The 25450-nt window shown below is 49.2% G+C and overlaps 1 protein-coding gene across 4 annotated transcripts in view; it reads left to right on the top strand.

The window, feature by feature from the left end:
- SLC4A11 (solute carrier family 4 member 11) overlaps nucleotides 1-25450 on the top strand; it is a 114687-nt gene that overhangs the window by 15739 nt on the left and 73498 nt on the right. For all 4 annotated transcript variants that reach the window (XM_071557078.1, XM_071557076.1, XM_071557077.1 and 1 more), the window contains exons 2-3: nucleotides 4284-4334; nucleotides 19659-19811. In XM_071557078.1, coding sequence (XP_071413179.1) covers nucleotides 4284-4334; nucleotides 19659-19811 — 204 coding nt within the window. The remainder of the gene's footprint in view (nucleotides 1-4283; nucleotides 4335-19658; nucleotides 19812-25450) is intronic.

Here is a 25450-nt window from a genome sequence, read left to right as displayed (position 1 = left end):
ATCCCTGCAGGGATTAAGGCGGGGTGGCAGTAAAAACTTCCTTGCTGGAGTAAATGAAGTCTTTAAAACGAAGAGCACGGCTGAATTTGTCAGAAGAGCTTAAAGTTGGTCTTTTTGGCAGATAGTGGATGGTGGCATCTTGTTCTGCCTTTGGAGGGAGAGCAGTTGGAGAGTCTGGTTGTGTTGCAGACGTTGGGTGGGACAGTGTGGAGAGTGAGGACGTGGTGAGAGGTACTGAAGGTCCAGGAATGAGAGTGTTGTTCATCTCAGCTCCTTGGAGTAATGCTTTCCAGCTTTGTCCCTGGAAGCCTCACCTTGCTGAAATTGCTTTGCTTGGAGTTTTTTTGATTGGTTTGGTTTTTTTAGGATTTTTTTGGTTTTGGTTTTTTTTTTAATTTTTGAAGTCTTTGAAAGAAAACCTGGGTGAAGGAACTTACAATATGGATTTGGTGCATCTCAGGGAAGGGGTGTGACAGTGGAGAAGAGCAACTCCTCACCCCCTGCACCAGCCTTTGCAGGCTGGAGGAGGATTTATCCTTGATGGAAACACTCTTGGAACTTCAGGCAAACCCTGGAGCATCATCATGTTGATCCTTAGTGAATTTGGAGACTCTATTCCTGCCCAGGCTTCCTGAAGCCAAACCCTTGCATAAATTACTGTGGTGTTTTATAACTGCCCCTTGGTTGAACTCAAATTCCCAGAGTGGAGGTGAGGTGGGGAGAGGAGGTTCAGGTGGGTATGGACCTGACTGCTGGAGGAAAGAGGGCTCTGCCTTGGCCTTGGGTGGTATCATCCATCAGCATAAGGAATGCTTGCTTGGCTAAACTCGTGGAAATGTGGGGAGAGAGGGACTGATGTGAACGGAGGAAAGATCTGAGATCTGTCCTGCTTGGTTAAGAAGCTCAGCCTGGGCAAGAGAAGGCTCTGGGGAGACGTAATGGTGATATTTCAGTGCTTAAAGAGGTGGGGGCAAACTTCTTAGAGGGGCTTGGGATATAACAAGGGGATGATGGTTTTACACTAAAAGAGGGTCAATTTGGATTATATATAAGGATATTTTTACAGTGAGAGTGGTGAAGCACTGACATGGGTTGCCCAGAGAGGTAGTGGATGCACCATCCCTGGAAATCATAGAATCATAGAATGGATTGGGCTGGAAAAGACCTCCGAGATCATCAAGTCCAACCCTTGGCCCAACTCCAGTCTGTTTATGTTCCAGGTCAGCTTGGACCAGGGTACTGAGCAGCCTGATCCAGATTAAACTATCTCTGCCCATGGAAGGGGAGTTGGACTTAGATGACCTTTAGGAATCCCTTCCATCCCCACCTCATCTATGGAAAATTTAGGTGGATGTTGCCTTCTCTAGATTCTCTGGGTACAGGTGATGCAGCCCCCAACTTACCCTTCCTGCCTCCCCTTCTGCTGATCCCTCAACCTTCCAGCCACTCCCAGCCCTCCCTGTGTGTGCCTGGGCCGGTGGAAACACCCCATCACCTTTTCCCTCCTGGGCACTTCTCATTCAGGTTCCTGCCGTTCATGGCCCCTTCCGTGGGGGTTGGAACAGCTTTTCCAAAGGCGCCAACCAGGCTGTTGGGATGTCTGAACTGGGTTGGTGCTGTGGGACAGCATTATGTTGGGAGAAGACAAATTGCCAGGGCTGGACTTTCTCCAGGACACGGTATTTTCCCCCCAAACATGCCATTGCATCTTTAATTACAAGGTTAGGACCTCTGTTTGATGACTCATCTGAGAAAACAGCACCTCCAACATAATTGCCTGAGCGTGTTGCTGCTCATTAGTGACTCAGAGGAACAAGTGCCACCTCATCAAATGGCACTGCCTGCTCTAACACCCCAGCCTTGCCCTTTTCGTGCCTAGCCCAGAGGCCACCAGAGTAAAGTGCAATGTCAGTCCAGGCAGTGCTGAGGTTGGAAGGAATTTCTAAGGAATAAACCAACCAATTTCTGATCATTAGATGTCATCATGCTGAGGTTGGAAGGAATTTCTAAGAGATGAACCAACCAATTTCTGATCATTAGACATCATCCCCCTGCAGAAAGAGTTGTGTTTTGCTAAAGTGTCTCATTTTGCCTTATTGAAGGATGAACATGTTGCTTCAGGTTCCCTCTGAAGCCATACCAGAAATGAGAAATGGATATACCATCCTGGTGGGAATGTCGGTTCCTTGGGTAATCCGTCTGTTTGTCTCCCTGAAATACGTAAATGCAATCATTGCACAATAAGAGCCACTCTAAAGAACTTTCCTTTGATCATTAGCTCACTAATCAGTCTGGATGGATCTTCTCCTTCCCTTCCAGGTGGAGGGAAACAATTGACTTGTGTAATGGGTGCCCCTTGGCCACAGTTCGGTGCCTTTGTTCCTGCAGCCCATTGTTCTGGAATGAACTTTGGAACATTGTGTTTGTCCCTTGGACCAGACACTTGACTTGCCCTCTGCTTTATGTGCTGGTTCTGTGGTTTGTTTTTGTTTTTTTTTAATGGTCATCAGGGTGTCCCTTCAGGAACTTGTGCAACCCAAGGCTGTCAGTGGTGACAAGTGGCAGGGCTGGAAGGTGCTGCCGTCAGCGCCGTGACTTGTATCCGTCTGGTGCACAAAGGCTACCGTGGGACCTGCGGGAACTGGGATGCTTCAGGACGTGGCACACTGGAAAGGGGCCTGGAAAGCCTGTTATCCACCAGCCAGGAGTCATGGGGAGAGAAAGGGGCTTGGGGAAACAGCCTCGTAGCTCAAAGGGAAAGCAGGAAGCCTAATCTGTAGAACAATAAGGCAGGCAAAGCCTCTTTCCTTGTTGGCCCAAATTCCTCCCAGGCTTGCGTAGGTGATGTTTGATTAGCCTGATGAGGTGGGCAAAGACACAGCAAGCCTATTCCTCCTTCTGATTGTATTTTGGCATGTGGGGAGGCAGCACAGGGAGCAGCAGGTTTTTAGGGGTCTGCTTGGGTGGCTCTTGCTCAAGGCTTGGAGTGCAGAGCTCTGTTCTCTCTCTGTGAAAGAGGCCACACACCTGTGTGGAGAACCTGGTGGCTCTGCCCACACAGCCTGAGCTGTGCCACGCTGGGAGCTTTCAGAGCAGCCAGGCTGGGGTTGGGCACCAGGCTCTGGTCACACCAGGTGGGGGTTGGTCTCTTCTCCCAGGCACTCAACAATAGGACAAGGGGGCACGATGGGCTCAAGCTCTGCCAGGGGAAATTGAAGTTGAAGAGTAGAAAAAACTTCTTTGCTGAGAGAGTGCTCAGGCACTGGAATGGGCTGCCCAGAGAGGAGGTGGATTCCCCATCCCTGGAGGTTTCTCAGCTGAGCTTGGCCATGGCACTGAGTGCCATGATCTGGTAAAGGGACTGGAGTTGGACCAAGGGTTGGACTTGATGATCTGGGAGGTCTTTTCCGACCCAATCCATTCTATGATTCTATGAAAGCAGGTGCTCCTGTGCTGTTTGATCACACAGAGGTGTTCAGTACCCACCTTGCCAGCAGTTAATAGCAGAACTGCCTCACTAAAAGCATGTTTAGCTGTGGGGATTCATTCCTGGGGCTCTTCTGTTTGTGGGTTTGCTCTTGGTCAGCATCACTTCCCATTTTGGCGTCCTCCTGAGACCCCCTTGGTGCAGGTGGTGTTGCTGCAGGACCCCAGCTCAAGAAGTGGTCCAAGACAGGCTGAAGTGTTCTTGAGCTTATCTCCAAGTGCCAAACACTGTTTTGGGGCTATCCTAATGATTAGGAGCAGCAGGATAGGCTGTGAAGTCCCATTCTCAACTAACTTGAGTTACTTTTTTCTAAATTAAACTGATTCATTTTATCTGAGCATAAGGTACAATTTGGGCTTCCTTGTGGTTTGTATTTTTTTATAAAATCTTTTATATGATTAGCTTGTATTATTTTTGTATTATTTTTATATTTTTGAGATTTGGTAGATCATTAAGATGATGAGACTTATCCTGATCTTTACTCTTGCTGGTTTGTGGTCCCAGCCCAAGGTGTCTGAGACTTAACTTTTTTCAGGTACTCTGTGACTGGATAGAAAAATTCTGGCAAACACTGAACTCAATAAGCAAAAGGTTAAATTTCCCACATTCAGGTGTTGTAGTTTGGAATGATAATGTAAATTCCCTCCCTACCACCAACATCAGGAAAATGTGATGCCTGCAGTTCTTTGGGACTGGCTTTCTGCTGCAACCCAGGTTCACAATGAGTTCAGCAGAAGGATGAAAACACCCCCAATTTGATGATTCTTACGTTTCCTTTTTTCTGCCTTTTCTCCAGAGTCTCCACCGGCAGCGATGTCAAGGAATGGATACTTCTTTGAAGAGAGTGGCAAGTATTATTTGACTTTTTTGTGCACAGTTTCACCTTAGTGGAGGGAGAGCTGCACTGCAGGGGTAGATGAGAACTTGCAAAAGGTGATACAGAATCCATGTAGCTGAAGTGTGATGTGAAAAGTCTCCTGTGGTTGTTGTGTAACCCTGGACTGGCAGCAGACTCGGTATTTTTAAATCCTGTAGATGTTTGAGATACCCAAGCAGTAAATAATCATCTCCACATTGTCATCAGTGACTATTCTGGGTGGCTCCTTGTTTTTCAAGTTCTTTCATGATGTTTTCCTGTAACACAGCCTGGCAGGTGTGTTTGCTTGTCTTTTCCTGGAGTGGAGGTCGTGTGTAGGTGTTGGATCCCTTTGGAGACATCCTGCCAAAGAGCATCAGGCAAGTGTTGGATGGCTCTGGCAGATGCATCTCTTAGTGCAGAGACTTATTTTCTTTGAAGCAAGAGGAAATGGTGGGATTTGGATACACAGATTATCTGCCTCACCAAAGGTAAAGGAGATCTTGGAGCTCCTGTACTGATAAAGGGACAAAGTGTCCTGCAATCCAACTTGAAGTGCAGTGAAATATCAACTTCTGAATTTGGAGAATTATAGAATAATTTGGATTGGAAAAGACCTCAACCCCCCTGTTACATATTTCTCCCAAAACAGCCTGTGTAGGATATTAGGGAGAGATCTTCCTGAGAGTTCCACTCTAGACCAGCCTCTTCAGGATGGACTCACTCCGAGCCTGGAGCTTCTTGCCTTTGGAAGTGCTTGGAGTGTTCAGGATTTCCAAATGGTGACAGGAAAAGACCAAAATTCTCCAGATGGTTGTAGGTGCCACAAGGCTCTTCTTTCTCCTTGCAGGAGGCCAAGCCTTAGGCTGACATCTGGAAAGGGAAGCTGAATGTCTGTGCCAGGTGTCAGCTGCAGCAATTCATGAATTATACAATCATAGAATGGATTGGGTTGGAAAAGACCTCCCAGATCATCAAGTCCAAGCCTTGGTCCAACTCCAGTCTCTTTACCAGATCATGGCACCCAGTGCCACGGCCAAGCTCAGTTGAAAAACCTCCAGGGATGGGGAATCCACCCCCTCTCTGGGCAGCCCATTCCAATGCCTGAGCACTCTCTCTGCAAAGAAGTTTTTGCTGCTCTCCAACTTCAATTTCCCCTGGCAGAGCTTGAGCCCATCGTGCCCCCTTGTCCTATTGCTGAGTGCCTGGGAGAAGAGACCAACCCCCAGCTGGCCAGAACTTCCCTTTCCTGTGGCACTGGCTCATTTGTTTTCTCTGAAAGCATTAAATGAAGTCAATTTTTGGGAGTGAAAGGATGAAACTGGGAGCAAGTCCTCTCATATCTAGTAGGAGATGTCTTCTGAAGGCTGGGCTGAGTTTCAGAAGGGCAGAAATTAATGCCTGACCTCGGGGAGGTTTTCTGAGGGTGTGAAGAGCATGAGGTCTGGCCAGCCCTGCTCCTTCCCTCCCAGCCCTCTTGGTGCCCCTTGGGATGTCGTGAGTGCTTTCTTGAGGACTGGAAGTGTAAGAGGGAGGGCCAGGTTGGGATCGGGAGAGGTGACTAAGCCTCCAGCTTCTGGCTGAGAGCTTGGTGAGAAACACTGCTGGGTTTGGAGGTGTAGGATGAAGGTGTCTGTCCTTGGAGCCACCCAGTTCCTCACAGTCCTTCCTGCCACAAGCACAGCTGTCTGTCCTGGCATTTCACATGGCCCTACATGTCCCCTTCCTCAGTCCTGCCTTCCTCAGACCATCAAACAGAAGACCCAACCCCAAAGCAGCTCTGAACGTTTTGAGGGCATGTTTGTATTTCTGGCATCCCTCGTTCAACTCTTTTTTGCCAGCTCTGTGCCATGGCAATGGGCATTTCTGCCCTGTGTTTGTGGTATTTCTCAGCTGCCTCCTTTGTCTTAAGGAGGCAGTACCTCAGGGTTGCCAGTGAGGGCTTCCTGAAACTCTGTAATGCTTCTGTGTGGTTTGGGGCAGGAAGGGGGTGGTGCAAGTTCCTCTCCATCCTGAGCGTTGTATCATCAGTGATTGGAAACACAGCGGATTTCTTGGTTGTTTCACGCTCAAATCTGCTGTCCTGCTTGTTCCTCATTCCAGACTGAGCTTTTTTCAAGGTTCAGCTGCTGCTGAGGACTGAGTCACCTTGTGCTGCCTGAAGTGACCCTTCCCCTGTACTCAGTGCTGGTGTGGCCACACCTTGAGTGTTGTGTTCAGTTCTGGGCCCCTAAGGTCAGGAAAGATCTTGAGGGGCTGGAGCGGGGCCAGAGAAGAGCAACGAGGCTGGAGAAGGGAGTGGATGTGGCACTGAGTGTCCTCTTAAACACCTCCAGGGACAGAGAATCCACCATGTCTTGATCCAGGGCAGAATGCAGTGGGGTTGGATCAAGGGTTGGACTTGATGATCTCAGAGGTCTCTTCCAACCCAAGTGAGAAGAGAAGAGCAACGAGGCTGGAGAAGGGACTGGAGCACAAGTGCTATGGGGAGAGGCTGAGGGAGCTGGGGGTGTTTAGCCTGGTGAAGAGGAGGCTCAGAGGTGACCTCAGCACTGTCTGGAACTGCCTGAAGGGAAGTTCTGGCCAGCTGGGGGTTGGTCTCTTCTCCCAGGCACTCAGCAATAGGACAAGGGGGCACGATGGGCTCAAGCTCTGCCAGGGGAAATTGAAGTTGGAGAGCAGCAAAAACTTCTTTGCAGAGAGAGTGCTCAGGCATTGGAATGGGCTGCCCAGAGAGGGGGTGGATTCTCCATCCCTGGAGGTTTTTCAGCTGAGATTGGCCGTGGCACTGAGTGCCATGATCTGGTAAAGGGACTGGAGTTGGACCAAGGCTTGGACTTGATGATCTGGGAGGTCTTTTCCAACCCAATCCATTCTATAATTCTATGATTTCAGTGAGGTCTTGTGCTCTGGGCAGAACATCTTGGGGGATGCCAGTGGGAATATTCCCACTGCTTTGGCACTCCCTGTCCAGGACTTCCACACCCTCAGATGCTGAAAGCCCTACCTGAAAACTTCATCCGGGTTAGAGGAAACCACAGAAGAAGAAGTTACCTTCCCACATAGTTTCAGAACTGCTGGTTTTGAAACTGAGCTGTGTAATCATTAAGCTGCTCCTTGGCACCACTTTTGGGATCTGCCAGTTCATTGTGGAGACGAAGAGATGCTCTTGCCCCACATTTAGGAAAAAAAAAACAAACAAGAATCCCTTGAGCTGTGGGGAGGGCAAACTCAAAATGAGCATCTTCCTTTTGTTCTTTGGTTTTGATTCTTCCCCCCCTTTCTCAGTAGAGAAAAATCTTTAGTTATCTTTCATCTGTGCAGAGTGGAGCTTTTTCCTTATCTCCCTCTGGATCCTGCATATACATGTGGTTTTCTGTATCCTTAGTAATTAGGATGTTTTTGTTTTGGGGCATATCTGAGGCTCTGTTCGGAGCCTGGGTCTGCCTTTAGCCAGAGGTGACTCTTTTGCCTTTATTCTTGTCCTCTCAAAGCAGCTGCAGCAATGTTAAAACTCAAGAGTTGAGACTTCAGTTTTAGTTTAAAGTGTTGTAGTGAGGAGGATCTTGGCTGCAGCACCAAAGAAGAGCTTTGTAAGAACCTCCTGGATATTTACTTCTCATAAAAACTTCAAGTATTTAGTAATTTGTAGCTCTCTTAATTACTCAGGAGCTGAGGAAAACCCCAGAAGGGTTTTTCTAGTGAATTAATATATGACTGTTTGGGAAGTTCAGAGGGTTGTTGTAGTCCCAGCCTTGTACCAACCTATTGGATAATTTCTTACTAGTAAAAAATTCAGGAATTTTATCAGAGGAGACCGTGTCTTGGGCTACAAGCTCCAGTTTCCAGCATACTCTGATTTTTCTCTATTAGTGGAAGTACTTGACTGAAAGCCACTTTTTGTGGTCTTTACTGCCTTGCAGAAGGTAAATGCTTGCAGTGCAACTGGAGGGGGATGGGAAAAGTCTGGCTGGTAACCAGTGGTCTGGTTAGTAGTGGGAAAAATAAGGAAATAAATTTATTCCTGCGCAGCTGGAGGTTTGTGGTGGTGGCAGGAATGATGGGAGCTGTTGGCCATGGTTTGTTTTCATGTATCCTGTCAGTTTTTATAGCTGTCCTCTGTCCCTTGCTGAGGAAAATCCATGTTTTCCTCTTTTTTTTTTTAGGCTCTGTGGAGCAAACCTCTTGCACAAGCAAACCTGGCAGGACCTGGTGATAATTGGTGTCCCCCTCCCTGCCCTGTGTGTGTTTAAATCACCTAAATCTCCCCTGAGCTTGTTTTGACAACTGAGTTTTCTTTCTGGCAAATGGAAGTGAGTGAGGAGATGATTGTGGAGTCCCAATCCAAACCTGGGGATAATTGGAGAGCTGATGAAATGCAACTCAGCCATCAGGGCTCAGCAGAACTCACCAAGTCCCTTGGCTGCCAGAATCCTCCATCCTCCTTGGAGGTGCAGGAGTGTCCAGTGCCTGCTGTGCAGGTGGATTAGCTCCAAAATCACTGGGATTACCTGCAAGTGATGAACTTCTGCCAGTGTATGGGGAGGTTTTTAACGGAGCCAAGAAGTTTCCCTGCTAAGACACAAACCCGGAGGTTTTCTAGTTCCTCTTGAAAAGAGGAAGGAAGGAGTCCCAGTGCAGTGCTGGGGGTATCTGAACTGGAGCATTGTTTTAAAGCTGCCAAAACAGATCGTGCAGCATCCCTGTTTTGTTTTGTTTTGTTTTGTTTGGGGGTTTTTTTGGTGTTTGGGGTTTTTTTTGGTTTTTTTGTTTGTTTGGTTTGGTTTTTTGGTTTTGGTTTTGTTTGGTTTTTTTTTGTCTTAGCAAATCCCTCTGTTTGGTCTCTGCCTTATTAATTGGCTTTGCTAGCACAATAAATTGCAGTTGTGTTGAAGGGCCCCAAGGCTCCCAGTCTGGCTTGTGATGTTTGGATATATTTTAACTGCTTGTTTTTGTTTTTCAGTTTGCAGTTCAGCCTGGTATGTGTGCTGTGGGGTTTTTTTCTTTTTTTTTTCTTTTTCATATTTGACTTTATTTGGTCTGGAATTGTTTGCTTAACTAGGAGATGAATCTCAATGTCTTGGTGAAACAAATCCTTTTGCAGTGGGTTTCCCCCCACGAGATGTCCAGTTTACTAGCAGGAGATGCAGCCTGGGCAGAGCACAAGGAGGTTGTGGCAGGTTTTGTTTTCTCCCAACTCTCAGGAGGGCCTGTAATAAAATGAACACTCCTGATTTCTCAGGGCTCTGCTGCAGAACTGAAGCTCCACGTGCTGCTGTGTTTTGTAAAAACAACAACAGCAAAAAACAAAAACAACACTCCACTGAATTACTTGGATTATTCACAACGTTTCCTAGAAATCTGGCTGCAAAGTACAGTACTGGAATTAATTCAAAACTGCATGGGTGTTGTTTATTTAATTTTTTTCTTTTTTTTTTTTGTAGCAGATCAGTTCTTTCAGTTCTGTTATGAATTATCACTGAAGTGGCAGTGGAAACTTGATGTTTTCATCTGGCTCTTCATGGCAAAAGACTAACTCAGGGTAGGGTTGGGAAGATGCAGCTGAGGTTTTGGTCAGGCAGGGGTGGAGGGATGCTGGAGGTGCAGGTCTGGTCCTGACGACTCACCTGCTCTGCACTTTCTACCTCTGCTTTGGGTTGGTTTTTTCTTTATAAGAGATAATTTTCTTTTGTTTAATCTGTGCTCTTGAAGCCCTGTGAGAGTTTAGGTAATGGATTGTCATAGTCACAGCAGGCGGGGATTACTCCAAAAGGCTCCAAACCCAATATCTGATGGGCTCTTGGTGAGTGGTGAAGGGACAGGAACCACATCCAACACTTCCCTGGCTCTTCTGGGTCCCTCAGTTGAGGAAAGATCTTGAGGGGCTGGAGTGGGGCCAGAGAAGAGCAACGAGACCAGAGAAGGGACTGGAGCACAAGTGCTGTGGGGAGAGGCTGAGGGAGCTGGGGGTGTTTAGCCTGGAGAAGAGGAGGCTCAGAGGTGACCTTAGCGCTGTCTGGAACTCCCTGAAGGGAAGTTCTGGCCAGCTGGGGGTTGGTCTCTTCTCCCAGGCACTCAGCAATAGGACAAGGGGGCACGATGGGCTCAAGCTCTGCCAGCGGAAATTGAAGTTGGAGAGCAGCAAAAACTTCTTTGCAGAGAGAGTGCTCAGGCATTGGAATGGGCTGCCCAGAGAGGGGGTGGATTCCCCATCCCTGGAGGTTTTTCAACTGAGCTTGGCTCTGGCACTGAGTGCCATGATCTGGTAAAGGGACTGGAGTTGGATTGAGGGTTGGACTTGATGATCTGGGAGGTCTTTTCCAACCCAATCCATTCTATGATTCTATGAACACTGGAAATGCTCCAAGTGCCCTGAGTGTGCTGAGGAAGAGGAAATGAAGAAGAAGGGGTCCCACTGACCCCAGACTCAAACCCTGTGGAGTGTGACCAGGGGCAGGATGGGGCTGGACTGAGAGATCTGTGACCTGGGGATAGGGTGGACAATATTATAAAACCCACAGAGATCAGTATTCAGGGCATTGATATTAAAGGACTTTCACTTTTTATCTTATCCCACACCAACTTGGCCCAGAGTCCTGCTTTGCTGGGGTCTCTCACAGCATCATTATAAAATAATTCCTTTGTTTTCAGATAAAATAAGAGCAAGTGTATTGATAGAACAAACAAAAACAGATTGACAGATTTTTAGGAAAATATTTTTTTTTTAGGAAAATATTTGCTTCAATTTTACAGGTTCAAGTTAGGGGTTTACTTCTCATTTTGCATCACAAGAACTGTGAAAAATCCCTTCCTTCCTAACAAACTGCTCCATTCCACAGGCAAGCCCAACTGCAGGGCTGAGCCACCCAGCACCCCCCTCCCTGCCAGGGCTGCTCTCCAGCCTCAGCCTGCAAAGCTGCCTCCCTCCAAATTAAAAATTTAAGCCATGCTGATTAAATAAAGCAGCTCTGCCTACAGCTGGATGCTCCCAAGAATTTTAAGCTTTTCCTCTGGTTCACAGCTCAGAGAGTCCCTGGCAGGGCTCACTCCTGTGTCCTGAGGAGATTTACCCACGTGGGCACAGAGAGGACGTTGGGGTGGGACTGCTGAGGGTTTGCTGCTCACTCCAAGGAGGGAAGGGCCCAGAGCTTACCCTGAATACTCTGGTTAGAAGCACTCCTTTATTAAGTTTCCCAGAGAAGCTCTGGCTGCCCCATCCCTGGGAGTGTCCAAGGCCAGGTTGGACAGGACTTGGAGCACCCTGGGCTGGTGGGAGGTGTCCCTGCCCATGGAACTAAATTATCTTTAAGGTCCCTTCCAATCCAAACCACACTTAATTATTTGGGTAAACCAATGGCTTTCTCAAGATCATCTAGATGGGATCTAGAGAAGTGTCCTCTAATCCCAGCCCCTCCACAGGTTCCTTAAGGGGCAGAATCATAGAATGGATTGGGTTGGAAAAGACCTCCCAGATCATCAAGTCCAACCCTTGGGCCAACTCCAGTCCCTTTACCAGATCATGGCACTCAGTGCCACGGCCAATCTCAGCTGAAATACCTCCAGGGATGGGGAATACACCCCCTCTCTGGGCAGCCCATTCCAATGCCTGAGCACTCTCTCTGCAAAGAAGTTTTTTCTGCTCTCCAACTTCAATTTCCTCTGGCAGAGCTTGAGCCCATCGTGCCCCCTTGTCCTATTGCTGAGTGCCTGGGAGAAGAGACCAACCCCCAGCTGGCCAGAACTTCCCTTCAGGGAGTTCCAGACAGTGCTGAGGTCACCTCTGAGCCTCCTCTTCTCCAGGCTAAACACCCCCAGCTCCCTCAGCCTCTCCCCACAGCACTTGTGCTCCAATCCCTTCTCCAGCCTCGTTGCTCTTCTCTGGCCCTGCTCCAGCCCCTCAAGATCTTTCCTCAACTGAGGGGCCCAGAACTGAACACAACACTCAAGATGTGGCCTCCCCAAGGCAGAGTCCAGGGGAAGGGTCACTGCCCTGGGCCTGCTGGCCACGCTAGTTTTGATCCAGGCCAGGATCCCCTTGGCCTTCTTGGCCACCTGGGCACACTGTTGGCTCCTGTTGAGCTTCCTGTCCCTCAGTCCCCCCCAAGTCCCTTTCTGTCTGTCTGCTCTCCAGCCACTCTGCCCAGCCTGGAGCGCTGCAGGGCTTTGGGGTGGCCAAAGGGCAGGACCTGCTCTTGGCCTTGTTGAACTCCATTCCACTGGAATCAGCCCATCTCTCCAGTCTCTCCAGATCCCTCTGCAGAGCCCTCCTGCCTTCCAGCAGGTCGACACTCCCTCCCCACTTGGTGTCATCAGCAAATTTGCTGATGATGGTCTCAGTTCCCCAAGGTTGTTGGCTCATGTTTGTCTCATTCTGCAGGCCCTTCTGATATTCTTCAGTTTTCTATCTTGAAACAAGTCTAAACAACTAAAAGAACTTGAGCTACTGATACATGGCAGAAATTGGCATGGATAAACATTGAACTTAAGCTGTTAGAAATATACTAAATTTGCTTTTTACTAAAGTTACAGGTAGTTCTAAAATCTATAAAAATCAAAAAATCCAAAACCATCAATAAGAAGGCGATTGTGCTGGAATGAGCATGTGATGTGTGACCAAAAATCTTGCTTTGGTTCATGCATGAGCAGGATGCTGTTTAAACCCTTTTTTATTTTCTACAATGCTGTGCTGATAACACACAAAGTTCTTCCAAGTCTCTCCTGAGTCCTTCAATTGCTTTATCCCTGCCAATATTAACTAACTCCAAGGTTATCTAACCTATGGAGGCGACAGGAATCCGTGTTTCTGTGCAGAGTGTAAAGGTCAGAATGGAGGTGGAGGCTCCACTATTATTTTGAGTTTCCTTTTGCACCCAAATGTTGGGCATTTTGGGTGTTTTCCGAGTGACGCAACGAATCTGAACCTGCAGCACTTGTGGACAAAGCAAAGCCTCCCGTGGCTTAAAGCTCAGCCTGATCACTTGAGCTCAGCTTAATTAAAACTTCATGCCTTACTTGAAAATGAGTGTCTGTTGTTGGCCAGAGCAGGTTGAAAAACCTTGCACAGGAAAATTAGATCAAGTTGACTTTTTTGGAACTTAATGCCAATATCAGGACTAGTTTTTAGGTAGAGAACTTAAATCTCTCTGGGGTTTAACATGATGTTAAAGCTGAGCACTGGGATGCTCCAAGAACCAGACTGGATTCTGGGGCAATGCCCATGTCCCAGTTGGTGCTCCTTCACCTTTAAAAGTTAGTCAATATATATATTATTATTATTATTGATTCTGTTGTCTTCCTGTATTTGACCTGTAATTCTTCTGGGAAAAGGGACGCAGAAATATTTCTTGGGCTCTTCCAAAACAATTTTCTGCCTTCTGTGCCTAAAAACTCACTTGAGAAATCCAAAAAAATGGCTTTTAACACGACTAGCTGACAGTCATATCCAATCAGAGCTCAAACCCCCTCTTTTAATGCAGCTTCAGCTTGCTGGTGTTTTGGAGACACTTTTTTGGGAGGGGTAAAAGACCTTTTCTGAAGAAGAGGGGATGCCATTCCATGATTTTGGAAGCTGGGGCTGGGATTTGGTTGAGGGAATAGGCATTGCTGTGCAAAGAGATGCTATAAATGAGAACAGTTTTTCAACCTGTGGTGGGCACTGCTGTGGAAATTGAGGATAAAAATCAGTTTTTTCCAGAAAACTTAACCTGAGTCAGTGGCTCCTGCTTGTGGATGTTGCTTAAAACACCACAACTGGCTTTGTCACCTCTGAGACACCCTGAGAGGACATGCAGGGGCTGTGGCTGGATTAAACCTCACCACCTGAGGCAGGAGATGATGTTTTTAGTAATATTGCTGCTTTTCTCCCAGGAAATTGAGCTTGATTAAGATTTTTTTTTTTTGCTTTCCTGGAGTTGTCTGCAGCCCCTGGGCTGTGAGTGCTGCTCCCACGGAGCAATTCAGCTTTTCTGGGGAACATTATCTGATGTGGCTGAAGCTGTGCCTCCTGCCAGCTCCTGCTTTTATTGCCCCAGGTGCAGCTGCCAGGTGCCACTAGGGCTGCTGTGGAAGGGGTGATGCCACCTCTGCTGCACCTCAAGTCACTGCTGGGCTCTTAAAACTCAGCTGAAATGCCAAATAGCTGCAGGGCAGGCACCTTGTTGGAGCTGGGAGAGGAAAAAGAGGAAGTGTCTGGGGATAGAATCATAGAATTAGGATGTTTTGGGTTGGAAGGGACCTCAAAGATCATTTATTTTCAATGCCTTGCCATGGAGACACCTTCCACTAGTCCAGGGTGCTCAGAGCCCCATCCAGCCTGGCCTTGAATGGATTTGGGGATATTAGAGCCAGACAGGAATTACAGGGGAAGGGGTAGTGCTTTGGAGGAGAATTGCTGGAGAAATCCCATTTATTCTTTGTTTCTTCCCTGCACCTCCATAAAATGGGGGAATTGCTTATTTTCATGTTGCACAGGATGGGCTGAAGTAAGGGAAGACCTGGATAAGGCAATGTGCTGCTTGTGGCTGCAGAGGGTGAGGAGCAGAGCTTGTTCCTGCAGCACTGAAGGATTGTGCTTGCTGTCCTTGGGCTCAGGCACCTTCCAGGCTTTTCCATGTCTCTTTGCCCTGAGGTGAGTCCTGCAGGGTTAGGATTGCCCTGGTCCTGGTGTGTTTGTCACAGTGCAGGAGGGATCATAGAATCATAGAGTGGATTGGTTTGGAAAAGACCTCCCAGATCATCAAGTCCAACGCTAGGTCCAACTCCAGTCCCTTTACCAGATCATGGCACTCAGTGCCACGGCCAATCTCAGCTGAAATACCTCCAGGGATGGGGAATACACCCCCTCTCTGGGCAGCCCATTCCAATGCCTGAGCACTCTCTCTGCAAAGAAGTTTTTGCTGGTCTCCAACTTCAATTTCCCCTGGCAGAGCTTGAGCCCATCGTGCCCCCTTGTCCTATTGCTGAGTGCCTGGGAGAAGAGACCAACCCCCAGCTGGCCAGAACTTCCCTTCAGGCAGTTCCAGACAGTGCTGAGGTCACCTCTGAGCCTCCTCTTCTCCAGGCTAAACACCCCCAGCTCCCTCAGCCTCTCCCCACAGCACTTGTGCTCCAGTCCCTTCTCCAGCCTCGTTGCTCTTCTCTGGCCCCGCTCCAGCCCCTCAAGATCTTTCCTCAACTGAGAGGCCCAGAACTGAACACAACACTCAAGATGTGGCCTCCCCAAGGCAGAGTCCAGGGGAAGGGTCACTGCCCTGGGCCTGCTGGCCACGCTAGTTTGGATCCAGGCCCAGGATCCCCTTGGCCTTCTTGGCCACCTGGGCACACTGTTGGCTCCTGTTGAGCTTCCTGTCCCTCAGTCCCCCCAAGTCCCTTTCTGCCTGGCTGCTCTCCAGCCACTCTGTGCCCAGCCTGGAGCTTCCAAAAGATCTGAACAGCTTCTGCTGTCGCCTATGGCATCCTCTGCCCTTCAAGCAGCAGGGGTGGCACTCGGTGGCTGTCCTGGAATGGGGTGGGAAGCAGCTGGCAGGGTTGGAGGCGGTGATGGAGCCGGATCGGGGGGAAGGCACATCTGCCACACACGGAGCCCATCTCACCTTGGGCTCACCCCGCACTTGACAGGCATAAGCTGCTCGTGATTAAAACTCCTGGCAGATTCATAGGCTGGAGGATTCCAAGCAGGAGCTGTCTGAAGCCCTGAGGTGGTGCAGTGACAGAGTAGACACCTGCCCCGGGGTGCAGTTCCTGCACGGCCCAGGTTGGGGATTATTTGCACGCCGAGTGTTTTGTCCGTCCCTTGCCCAAGGGACATGAGGCTCGGCTGCCTTTTGTTCTGCTCTTTCCTCCCCTAAAGAGGGAGGAACAGAGGATGCTTCCTTTGCCAGAGTCCTCGCTGACCTCTGCCCAGCCCTCTGATCCTACTCCACCCTTGCCCTTCTTCCAGCTCCTGGGCTGCTCTCGTGGCTCCAGTCCTTTCTTCCAGGGGCCATTCCTGCCTCACTGTTAGGAAACCACTTTCAGTGGGCTTGGAATGGGAATTAAGTAGTTTGTCCTGCTTGTTTTTTTCCCCTTTTACCTCTTTATATGTCTCTGATTGCATTAGGGCAGTGAGGAAAAGCTCACCCATGTTCTCTGAGCTGAGTGCTCAAACCATCTTGCCCTCATGTTCCTCCCATCTGACCCACTGAGTGGGAAGGATGGAGAAGGACCTTCCCTGAGGCTGCAATTCTGGATCTGGCTGAGATGGAAAAGCCAGGAATTGTGGATTTGAGCCTCCCCCTGGCTAGTTTTGTCCCTGTAGGGCTGCCCAAGCTCTCCTGGCACTGGGGGGAATATCAGCACTGGTGGGTGCTCTGCTTTAAGGAGAGGTTATGGTGGTGTCCATCACACCTCTTAGAGGAACCAACCTCTAAGTTTAGTGCCTGGTATGGGGTTGAGATGCTTGCACAGGACTCTGTAGTGCTTCTAATGCCAGCAGTCCCTCTGGCTGGCTGCTGTCCATCCCTCTAGGACACAGGCTGTCCCTCAGCCCTGACACATCTCCCAGCAGCTGTTTCATACCTGGTGGTACCCAAAGTGCTGTGCAACTTGGGGTGTTGTGCTCAGGTGTTTCCTGTACTCTCCTCACTTTTTGTCTTTGGACAAATGTCCTTTGTGCCAGGCTGCAAACAGCCCAAGCTCCTCTAGCAGTACGGGATGAAATCCTTAGTGTGCTTTGCTGGATGGGAACAGCAGCAGCTTGGATGCAGTTCTGATGGGACCCCTTCCATTTATTCTGGTCAGGCAGGTGAAGGAGGCAGAGATCAGGAAGGGGGGATTAATCTCAGAGTCTTTGTTGTTTCCCACACCTTGGATAAGCAGTTTGGAAGTCACCTGAAGGCTGGAGCCCCCTTGGAGGGACACTGAGCTCCACCAGCTCATGGCAGGAAGCTCTGCAGTCCCTGTCCTGTGTCACCCAGTTCCTGTTTGTGGCCTCGCTCCTCTGGGCTGTGTTTGTGGTGGTGAGTTGGCAGCTGGGTCCCTCAGACACACCATGTGCTGCCTCTACATTTGCTTACACGAGACTTTAAAAGCCATCAATATTTCAGTTTCCATTCAAGCCGCTGCCTCGGAGCTCCCCCTTTTCATTTCACTGCAGTGCCCAAAGCCAGCTAATGAAATATATCCCTCCTGATTCAAATTAGGCATAAAAGACTTGTCAGAAGGCGAAGGGAAGCTGCTGAATAATCCTGGTAATGTAAAAATCGACTTTCTATAATGTCCCTAATTCTCCTAATTAAACATGATCCATGAATGTGCTGCAAGAGTTCTCCAGCTGCTTGGAAATGAGGAGTTGCAGGGCCCAGCTTGCTGTTGGATGAGTCCAGGTTAAACTCTGATTAAAGCCTCATGAAAGGCTGAGGAGTTTTGTTGTGTAATTAAGAACCTTGTCCCACATTCTCCACGCTGCCACCTCCTGCCCTGCCCCTCTGGGTCTCTCTGCCTGTATGAGTTGTCTCCTTGGAAACCTTTTTTTTTGGGGTTATTTTAAATTCTTCCCCTTAGCTCCACACTAAGGGATTCTGCCTTCCCAAGGTGGTGTCAGGTTTGGGGTGGGCTGGGATGTTTTTTCATGGTTTCCAGTGATGCCAAAACTGCAGGGAACCAAAAGAACTGCTTAGAGACCATTTATCTTTAAGCAGCAAGGTATTTATTTTCCACTTTTTTTAGCACTGGACATCTAGCTCCGAAGTTTCAGTGAAAAGTGATGTGATTTATAGTTTTCAAAAAAACTTACAACATCTTAATGTACATATTCATATAATTTTGACATTAATTATCATATTCGTGGCAGGTGGAGTTTAGGTGGAGCCTTCTTTTGTCAGGGTGTTCAGGGGGTTGTTCTGGCCTTCAGCCTCACTTTTGGGGTCTTCTGCTCCTCTTCCTCACTTTGAATTTTCAGCTTTCTTTGTTAGCCTGACTCAAGTGCTGATGCTTGTAGATCTTCTTGCCTTGTGTCCTCTGAGTGTCTACCTAATCTTTATTTACCATTCCTAAGGTACATTCCTAACACCATCTATTTAGTCAGAAAGACAGAACAAGTTACCAAAGGCTCACACAGTACTTTGCAGAGCAAGGCACTAAAATTATAACTTTTTAATGCCTTGTTCTTGTTTCACCAGTCGGTTTTCACCCTGTATCCTTTATTTCCCTGGGAAGAGCAGGGTGGTGGTGCTTGGTTGGTGGAGCTTTGGACACACAATCCAAAATGGGCTGGAGCTCAATCCTTTGGTGCCCAATAAGGATTTTAGTATATTTTGTAGATTTTTGAGATAATATAACTTAACATACATTCTCCTGGGTGGTTCACATCTTAGGTGAGTTACTAAAGCTCTTTGTCACAGATTCTCATGCCCTGCCAAGGCCATGCTGTTTGTCAGAAACCACCTGTAGACAGAGTGAAGACAAAACACAAGAAGAAGGTCTGGAGGTTCTGGAACTTCTCCAGGGGGCAGTTCTGAAACTTCTCCAAGGGGCAGTTCCAAAACTTTTCCTCAAGGGGCAGTTCCAAAATTTCTTCTCCAAGGGCCAGTTCTGAAACTTTTCTCCAAGGGCCAGTTCTGAAACTTTTCTCCAAGGGCCAGTTCTGAAACTTCTTCTCCAGGGGGGCAGTTCTGAAACTTTTCTCCAAGGGCCAGTTCTGAAACTTTTCTCCAAGGGCCAGTTCTGAAACTTTTCTCCAAGGGCCAGTTCTGAAACTTCTTCTCCAAGGGCCAGTTCTGAAACTTCTTCTCCAGGGGGCCAGTTCTGAAACTTCTTCTCCAGGGGGGCAGTTCTGAAACTTTTCTCCAAGGGCCAGTTCTGAAACTTTTCTCCAAGGGCCAGTTCTGAAACTTCTCCAAGGGTCAGTTCTGAAACTTCTTCTCTGAGGGGCAGTTCCAAAACTTTTCTCCAAGGGACAGTTGTGAAGACCCCTCTGTGTATGGCACAGAGGGAAATGAGAATCATAGTTGGTTATAAATATTTCGTGTGTTAATGGCTTGAGAAGTTATAAAAGCCATGACATCCCTGGTCATGTGTGTGCACAGACCACAGGTGTGCACCTTGAAAGCTTTCAATGAAATTATCCCATGTATTCTTCTGCATTAATACCATTTCTGAGTGTGTATTTCCCCAGGAATTCAGGCCCCAGGCCCTGCTCCCCTCCCGTGCGGGCGGTGCAGCCGCTCACAGGCTGGGCAGCCATGGCCGATGGCTCCACACCATCCCCTCCTCCCCAGGACTCCCCGCAGCCCCCACAGTCCCCACAACCCTCTCACCGCTTCTTTGTCTCCTTCCCAGGCTACCTGAAGTGCCACACGGATGATGGCGCCGAGGCTAAGGAGGAGACGGCGAGCGAGGAGCTCTACGACACCGTCAACTCCACCATCGTGTCGGCCGACAGCATCCGCTTCTTCGTCAACGTCAACCTCGAGGGCACCCCGCGGGCCACGGGTGAGGGAGGGAGGGGCAGCTCCTGGAAACAGGACTGTGGCTGAGGGGTTATGGGGTCACAGGGCTCTGGGGGATTAAAGGCAAAGCTTTGTGCCACCTCCTGCCATGGCAGGGACACCAGCACAGGGTGCTCCAAAGCCTGGCCAGCCTGGCCTGGGGCACTGCCAGGGATGGGACAGACACAGCTGTGTGTTTTACCACCCTCTTTGTGAAATAAAGAAAGGGCATAGAGACACCTTTGGGATGGGCCGTGGGCCCTTTTTTGGGGCTTGGTTTTGGCCCCTTTTTGAGGGGCTGAACTTGGGCCCCTTTTTGGGCGCCTGGACTGGGGCCCTTGTTTGGGCGCCTGGACTGGGGCCCTTTTTGGGGGGCCTGGACTTGTGGCCCTTTTTTGGCCTGGACTTTGGCCCTTTTTTGGCCTCAGTTGGGGCCCTTTTTTTGGCCTGGACTTGTGGCCCTTTTTGGGGGCTGGACTTGGGCCCTTTTTGGGGGCTGGACTCAGGCTGTTTTTCTGGGGCTGTGGCCCTTTTTTTAGGCCTGGACTGGGGCTCTTTTTTGGGGCCTGCACTGGGGCTCTTTTTTGGTCCACTAGGCCTGGCTCTTTTTTGAGGGACTGAATTGTGGCCCTTTCTGGAGGGTGCTGAATTGTGGCCCTTTTTTGGACTGGGCCAGGGCCCTTTTCTGGCTTTGGATATGGCCCTTTTTTGGCCTTGGACATGCCCCCTTTTTTTGACCTTGGACATGGCCCTTTTTTGGGGCTGTGGCCCTTTTTCTTTGGACTGGGCCATGGCCCTTTTTGGGGAGGCTGTGACCCTGTTTTGGGGCTCGGCCAGGGCCCTTTTTTGGCTTTGGATATGGCCCCTTTTTTGCCCTTGGACATGGCCCTTTTTTGCCCTTGGCTGGGACCCTTTTTTTGGCCTGGACTGTGGCCCTTTTTGGGGTCACTCATCCTGACCACAGCCAAGCAATCCCTATCCCTGCTGTGTGGACTCAGACAGTAAAACTGAGGAATAAACCACCCTGTTGGACACCCCTGAGGGAGTCCAGGCCCTCAGAGCCCACAGAGAGATGCCCCTGTGTGTGTGTGTGCTCTGTTTATAAACACACCCCACCTGCTCCAGGCCCAAATTCCACCCAAATGTGTTTCACTGCGAGCTGTGGCTGTTCCAAGGGTGGAAATCTGTGTTTCCATGGGGGTGGTGGTGGCCATGGGGCTGAGGACAGCAGGGAAGCACATCCCTGATCCTGGGAGCCAGCTGGGAGAGGTGACTTGGATTGTGGAAACCAAGTTTTTTGGGAGTGGCGCCAAAAGCAGGGAATGGGGGGCACAGGCTCAAGCTCTGCCAGGGGAAATTGAAGTTGGAGAGCAGCAAAAACTTCTTTGCAGAGAGAGTGCTCGGGCATTGGAATGGGCTGCCCAGAGAGGGGGTGGATTCCCCACCCCTTGAGGTTTTTCAACTGAGCTTGGCCGTGGCACTGAGTGCCATGATCTGGTAAAGGGACTGGAGTTGGACCAAGGGTTGGACTTGATGATGTCAGAGGTCTTTTTCAACCCAATCCATTCTATGATTCTGTGATGGTGCTCCAGGAGTCTCTGGAAGGACTTTGGAGCAGGCTGGTCCTGCAGGCTCTGGAGCTGCTCCCTGGGAACATGGCTGAGAGCAGGCAGGGGGATCTGTATCCCAAAACTGCACTCTGTGTGCTCCCCACCAGCCCAGCATCTTGTGGAGCTGGAAAGGAACCCTAAAAGCCCACCCAGTGCCACCCCAATAACCCACTTATTTATCTTCCACTATCCCAGGTTTTTCCAGGCTCCATCCAACCAGGCCTTGAATTTTTGCTTCTGGGCTGCTGTTTTAATGTCCTCTGTACTGTGTGTGCTAAATGGCCAGGAATGAGGTCTGGAAAAGCTGCCTTTTCTGGGATGTCCTTGGGAAAAGCAGCTCCTGGACAGGGCAGCAAGTGGGTTCTGTCCCACCAACTGGAGCCATCCTGGACCTGCCTGTGTGGGCACTATTTCGGAGATTAAATCATAGAATCAGTTGGGTTGGAAAAGATGTCCGAGATCATCAAGTCCAAGCCTTGGTCCAACTCCAGTCCCTTTACCAGATCATGGCACTCAGTGCCACGGCCAAGCTCAGCTGAAAAACCTCCAGGGATGAGGAATCCACCCCCTCTCTGGGCAGCCCATTCCAATGCCTGAGCACTCTCTCTGCAAAGAAGTTTTTGCTGCTCTCCAACTTCAATTTCCGCTGGCAGAGCTTGAGCCCATCGTGCCCCCTTGTCCTATTGCTGAGTGCCTGGGAGAAGAGACCAACCCCCAGCTGGCCAGAACTTCCCTTCAGGGAGTTCCAGACAGTGCTGAGGTCACCTCTGAGCCTCCTCTTCTCCAGGCTAAACACCCCCAGCTCCCTCAGCCTCTCCCCACAGCACTTGTGCTCCAGTCCCTTCTCCAGCCTTGCTGCTCTTCTCTGCACAGGCCCTCAGTGTCACAGTAACAGAGAGTCCTTCAAGTTTGTTCCAAGTCATTTTTAGATTATATGCAAATCCCAACTGCTCTACAGGCAGCAGTTACTGGGAATGGCCATGCAAAATATTTATGGCCCTGGATTCCTATTCTAGGTAATCAAAGTCTGCTTTTTGACTCTGAGCAGTGGCTTTAATTTAGAAATAACATCCAGTGATTTTTCAAGCCTGCAGTTTTAGAAATGCCATCTTAATGGAAATATTTAAAGGAACTGTGCTCTGCTGTGACAGGTCTGGGCTTAGTGCCGTGGGGTGCATTGTTTGGGGCTGAGGAATGCAAGTGCTGGGGATTCTTCTGCATCTGAATTCCCTTCCCTTGTGTGTCCTCCTGGGCTTTTTATAAGTGTTTTCCCTTCCATTCAAAATAGAACAAAAAAGGCTTCCTTGTTTCCCTGAAGCACTGGTGGTGGTATTAGTTGTATCCATTTTTTTTTAGCTGAGTTATTTAGGATTTTTAAGGGAAACTGGACTTCTGGTTTACTGGAGTCTCCCTTTAAATGCAAGGATGGAGGTTTTTAAAATGAGCTTCAGGCAGAAAAAAGGCCAGACTGTGAAGGGAGGTTTGTTCTTTTGGGGTTGTTTTGGTTTTTTTTGTGGCAACATCAAAGTGATCCAAGTAGCCAAAATCCAGATTTTCCTCTATCAGGCACAGGATTGCTGAGACTTCAGGTCTTGGAGTCATCTGGGCTATCAGCTTGTTCTCAGAAACATCTTCCAGGGTGGATTTTATCCCTTCTCAGTAAGGCTGTGGCTGCAGAGGGGCCTGGCTGATCCGTCTGGAAGGCTGACTGCTTGGGTGCTTTAAAGAGGCTCAGATGAGCCCCTTAGCCTCTCCTAAAAAATAACCTGAACTGCTGGAAAAAACCCACCCTATTCCCAAAATAAATGTTAATTAATTATAATGGCCAGGGTATGTCTGGGAGTGAACTGCTCCCTGTTCAGTTCTGCAAGGGAACTCTTCTTCTGAAATTTCCTTTTGTTGTTACCACTCTCTGGGAGTTTTGGGGTTTGGAGTGGGTTTTTTTGGTGTTTGTTTGTTTTTGTTGTTGTTTTGTGTTTGGTGGTGGTGTTGTTGCTGGTTTTGGTTTTGGTGTTTTTTGTACTCAGGGTTTGGTTTCCTGGACCAAAATTGTGGACTTGAGCACTTGCAGGGATTTTTTCCAGCAAGACAAGCTGGCAAAGAGGGGGAGAAAAAAAGCAGGAGTTCTCTGGGCAATGTGAGATGCCCCCAACACCTCATTTTCCACCCCAAGGATCCTACGGGTTCCTCTGGTCCTCTGTGAACACAGAGGAGACCAAGTGTGGGAATGACACCTTTGCATCCTCATCTTATTTTCTTGCTCTTCCCAGGCTGAGTGAAGCCTTTGTTGAACTGAAATGATTTCTTGGGCCAGAAAGCTTGATAATGTTGTCTTGGCAGCACTGCTGGGCTCAGGGAGGGACTGACCAAGGGCCACCTTGGACTTGGAGGGTTCTGCAATGCTGTCTGGGTGGATTTGCTGCCTGGTGTCTGTGCACTTGCTGCATAAAATGTGGTTGCCTCATCCTGGAAGTGCCCAAGGCCAGTTTGGACAGGGCTTGGAGCACCCTGGGCTGGTGGGAGGTGTCCCTGCCCATGGCAGGGGGTGGCATTGGATGATTTTAAGGTCCCTTCCAAACTAAATGATCCTATGATAAAATAAACTTGCTCAACTTCCAGCAGGAGAAATCTCTAAGGTGACTTGAAACAAGATAAACAGCCCTGCTGTCATGTCTGTGAGTCTCAGAACATGTTCTGGTCATCACAGGTTGGTCTCTTGGCTGAACACGTTGTCCAAATTCTCTCCTGCTTGAGGCTTTTTTGGGGTGAGCTGCTGTGAGGCTCCTGCCCACCAATGTATAGGGCTAAAACATCCCGAATTCCCATCTGGGGAGGAAATGGGTTTGTCCCCTGGGTCCAGGTGCTGGCAGGCAGCTGAGTGGGATCAGAGGTGTAGTGAGAGCTCTGCATCATCCTGCTGAGCTGTTGGTCTCTCTGATGTCTGTACAGCTCCCTGTGAGCACAACTGGATGCACTTCACTGTAATTCTGTTTTATAAAGGTCCCTGTTTGGGATTAAGCTTTGAGCCAACAAAATATAGCACGGCCTGTGAAGCTCCAGTAATTAACCACTGGCATGAAATGCTGGGCTGTTCCCACAGATGTGCATAAAACAGGATGGCTTGGAGAAATCTGGGCTTTAAGGTATGGCCTGTCTCATGTTTAATTAGTACTGGCTGCCCTTGCATGGAACACTGAGCCTAAACCACTGCAGATGCCAAATTTGCTCTAAAATGCTTCTCAGTGGTGACATTTGGGTCCTTTCTCGGGGCTGTTTTCGTGCTTCCTTTGTGGTACCTGATGAAAGGCTGTTTGTGTTTAATTCTGTTCTACTTTTCATCCTTGCAACTCAGGGTTTGGTGATAAGGTTTGTTTTCAGCAAGCGTTAGTAGCTCAGACATGAAGGTGGGTCTTTATCTGAAGTTGGAGGTGTTTGGGCCTCAGATCTGCATTTCTGGGGGATGATCAGGATGATTTTTAGACTGAGGCTTGTTCGGAAGTTACAGCAATTGTGTGGAAGTAAAATCAGAGAATCAGAATTGTCTTGGTGGGAAGGGACCTTTTAAAAGGTCATGTAGTCCAAGCCCCCTGCAATGTGCAGGAATGTCTTGTACTGAGGTTGCTCCAAGCCCTGTCCAACCTGGCCTTGGACACTCCCAGGGATGGGGCAGCCACAGCTTCTCTGCCCAACCTGGGCCGGGGCCTGCCCACCCTCCCAGTCAAAAACCTTCCTCAGATCTACATCAATGCTCTTTGGATTTGAGGGCATCTCTCCTTGTCCTGTCCCTCCAGGCCTTGTCCCCAGTCCCTCTCCAGCTCTCCTGGAGCCCCTTCAGGCCCTGCCAGGGGCTCTCAGGTCTCCCTGGAGCCTTCTCTTCTCCAGGTGACCCCCCCCCCCCCAGCCTGGCTCCAGCCCAGAGGGGCTCCAGCCCTGCAGCATCTCCGGGGCCTCCTCTGCACTCGCTGCAGCAGCTCCACGGCCTTGGGCTGTTGTTCCCAGGGCTGGGGCAGCTCTGGGGGGTTTGGGGGCTCTG

The sequence above is a fragment of the Pithys albifrons genome, chromosome 5 (assembly GCF_047495875.1).
Source record: "Pithys albifrons albifrons isolate INPA30051 chromosome 5, PitAlb_v1, whole genome shotgun sequence".
Lineage (NCBI taxonomy): Eukaryota > Metazoa > Chordata > Aves > Passeriformes > Thamnophilidae > Pithys > Pithys albifrons.
This window is presented reverse-complemented; position numbering and strand designations above follow the sequence as displayed.